This window comes from Gavialis gangeticus, unplaced genomic scaffold (assembly GCF_001723915.1).
Source record: "Gavialis gangeticus isolate Ggan-Ray unplaced genomic scaffold, GavGan_comp1, whole genome shotgun sequence".
Lineage (NCBI taxonomy): Eukaryota > Metazoa > Chordata > Crocodylia > Gavialidae > Gavialis > Gavialis gangeticus.
In genome coordinates, this window is record NW_017729031.1 from 33,112,224 (window position 1) to 33,115,074 (window position 2,851).

Here is a 2,851-nt window from a genome sequence, read left to right on the forward strand (position 1 = left end):
TGGGTGGGCCTTGCTGCTGAGTCCTGCCGCTGGCTTCCCCTGGGTGCTACTGCCCCTGGCTCCTGTCATCTTTGACAGGCAGCCAGGAGCAAATGAATACTAATTCTCTAAATTTCTTAGAGGCCCCACATGCTGGATAGAATGGCCTGGTGGGCCAGATCTGGCCCCCGGGCTGTATTTTGCCCACCCCTGACTTAGGCACTGGACTTGCAAGCCCAAAGCCCCAGACCATCCTGTTCCATGGCTCCCCAACCCCACACAGATGGTTTCATTTGGGATTGATGGCCAGCCTGCCCTCTTCTGCTGCATCAGCCAGCTGCTCTTCCCTCTTCAAATGACAGGGGCGTTGGGCCCAGTTGAAGGGTGGGAGGGTCACACTGCAGAAGCTCTTGGCAGTACTGTTAAAGTAGCTCCAGCCTTAAAGGCTGCAACAAATAGGAGAAAGTCAGTTGCTTTTGATGGGTTACCTACAGGCTGCAGAACAGAGAGGAGTCTTTCATTTTCAGGAAGCTGGACGAAGCGACCTGATGGATCTTTTTTCCATCCCTAGTGACTCGGTCTGGCTTTAAAGCAAATAAATACAGCCTGTAGAATGGTCTGTCTGACTCGTCTGCTACTTTCCATAAATCTGTTATGCTGCTACTGTGGAATTAATAAGGCATAAATGCCACACGCCAGTCACTCAGGAGATAATGTAATTTCTGTCATTCAGTCATCATAAAAACCTAACTACCCATGGTAGTGCAGTCACAATGCAACTAATTTATTGGCGCATGCTACATCAGAACTGACCTCTTAATACAGGAGTAACAAACGTGGAGATCAAACTTCCAGCATTAATAGATAGATAGAAGACTGAAAAAAACTTGCTCCTCTCCGAGGCCTAAAACAAGACAAGACAGCATCAGTGTCATGGATCCAGCCTGATGTGCAAGCTGAGTGTTATCAGTCCTTTGGTAGGGAGGCTGAGGAGTAAATAGTGAGACGTGGTGCATAAAACATAAACTGGCGTTAAGCAAGTAAGTGTGGGCTCCGATGATGGCAAGTGCTGGCACCAAGCAGTTCACATCACAAGAAAGTACTCCGGGCTTTCTTGGCATTTGGGAGGAAAAGACACTGCTCCGTGACTGTCAAAGGTACATATGTGGGGTGGGGGGAGAGGGCGGCATTTATGCATTCAGGGCAAGCAGCACGATTCAAATCCACTGTCACCTAATTCAATCCATTTTGCCAGCACCTGACAAGCTCATCACTTGTTCCCACAGGCTGGCTTTCCTCCCACCCCTTCCTAAACAGAAATAGAAAAAAGAAACCTATGCATTTTGAGGAGCTTGTAATGACAGCACAGATGAGTCAGCGAGCAGGAATGAGAGAGGCTGGCCTGATGGACAGTCATAGAGAGGAAGCAAAGTATTACCAGACTGAGCCCCGTGGCGATCTGAAGCCAGCCCCAAACAAACAGGACTCATTCTGCAAATTAAACCCAGCGGGGCAAACAGCACAGGCCCAGTGAAAATGCTGTGGGGAAGAGAGGGGCTGGGGACGGGTTCCTGGACATGGGGCAACGTTGCAATAGAGAGTTGTTAAGGAAGACAATAAAAAGGGGCTCTGCCATTCTCCTTTCCAGACAGTGCGGGTGACACAGCTTCCTCTGTACAAAGTCATGCCTGGGTAGTTGTAAAGAATTGATTATCTCTATGTGGATACTGTCTGCCTAGCAAGGGGAATACAGGATCAAACTAGGGGTAACATGGCAGAGTTTCACTTAGCTTGTCAAAGCTAATATTTTCCTTTATAAGGAATATTCCTAGCTATGAACTTTGGCCACTTTTTCTCTTCCTAGCCAGAGCAATAGGCTCTACAAGGTATAGAAGGAAATAGATTGCATCAATAAACGGTTCAATGGATCTGTGATGCAAGCACGAGAATGGGACTTACAAGACCTGGGATCAACTCCTAGCTCTAGCAGTCTCCCTCAGTGTGGCCTTGGTCCTGGGGCTTGATTCTCCACTTGTGCACCAAATCCTTGACAGGGTTGTAGCCCCTTGAGTCTCAGCTCTTGGCCCCCAGTGAAAATTAAATGCAAAGCTTTTACTTGGCCCCTTGGAGACCTTCTGCCAGCAGGGAGTGGTCTGCACTGGTGCATTTGCTGAACTCTCCCTTTTCCTGACACTCCTGGTCCCTGAGATGTTGACACACAGAAGAGTGCAGGGTGGGAAAAGGTGCCCACACGACGGTTTCACCTGGTTTGTGTGTCAGATGTCTGGGACCGTGTCTGCACCACCTCCGTGCTGGGCCCACTCCTCTGCACGTGCCAAATCCTGGACATAAGGCAACGCGGCTGCCTTGAAATGGCGCTGACCATGTGCCAATGAACGTTGCAGAGAAAAAGACTCGTGAGCAGTCCTGGGCATGTGCTCAGAGCCATTCAAAGGTAGTTTCATTGCCTCATTTTTCAGGGTTTTCCCCTCTATGGAAGGAAGCTTACACCGGTTGCATCAACATTTTCTGAGATCAATGCCGAAGGGCTTGTCCATATTACCTGTAGTTCCACTTACAGGGAAATCCTATTCCCTGGCATGGGGAAAAGACTTCTTGTAACACCTCAGGTTGGCATGGGGGAGGATTGGGGGGCTACCTAGAAGACTTCTTTAGGCACTCTTACAAAGCGGCTACTTGGGGGGTATACAGTGTGGGGCACAGGTGAGCAGTGCAAGTGCTGCTCCATGGGGTCAACAGCCCTTGACATCCATGGAGGAATCATAGATGCTGCTGCAGGTTGCGCGGAGAAAGGCTGTGTCCTTCTGGGCCCCTGCGGAGCAACAGCAAAGAGCCCGGCAGCTTGGGCTGT

At 49.7% G+C, this 2,851-nt stretch overlaps 1 protein-coding gene across 1 annotated transcript in view; it reads right to left on the reverse strand.

Annotated features, from left to right (window-relative positions):
• The window catches only part of SLC15A2 (solute carrier family 15 member 2), a 101,198-nt gene that overhangs the window by 46,172 nt on the left and 52,175 nt on the right, over positions 1-2,851 (reverse strand). The window contains exon 7 of the mRNA XM_019522808.1: positions 793-883. Within this exon, the coding sequence (XP_019378353.1) occupies positions 793-883 (91 nt within the window). The remainder of the gene's footprint in view (positions 1-792; positions 884-2,851) is intronic.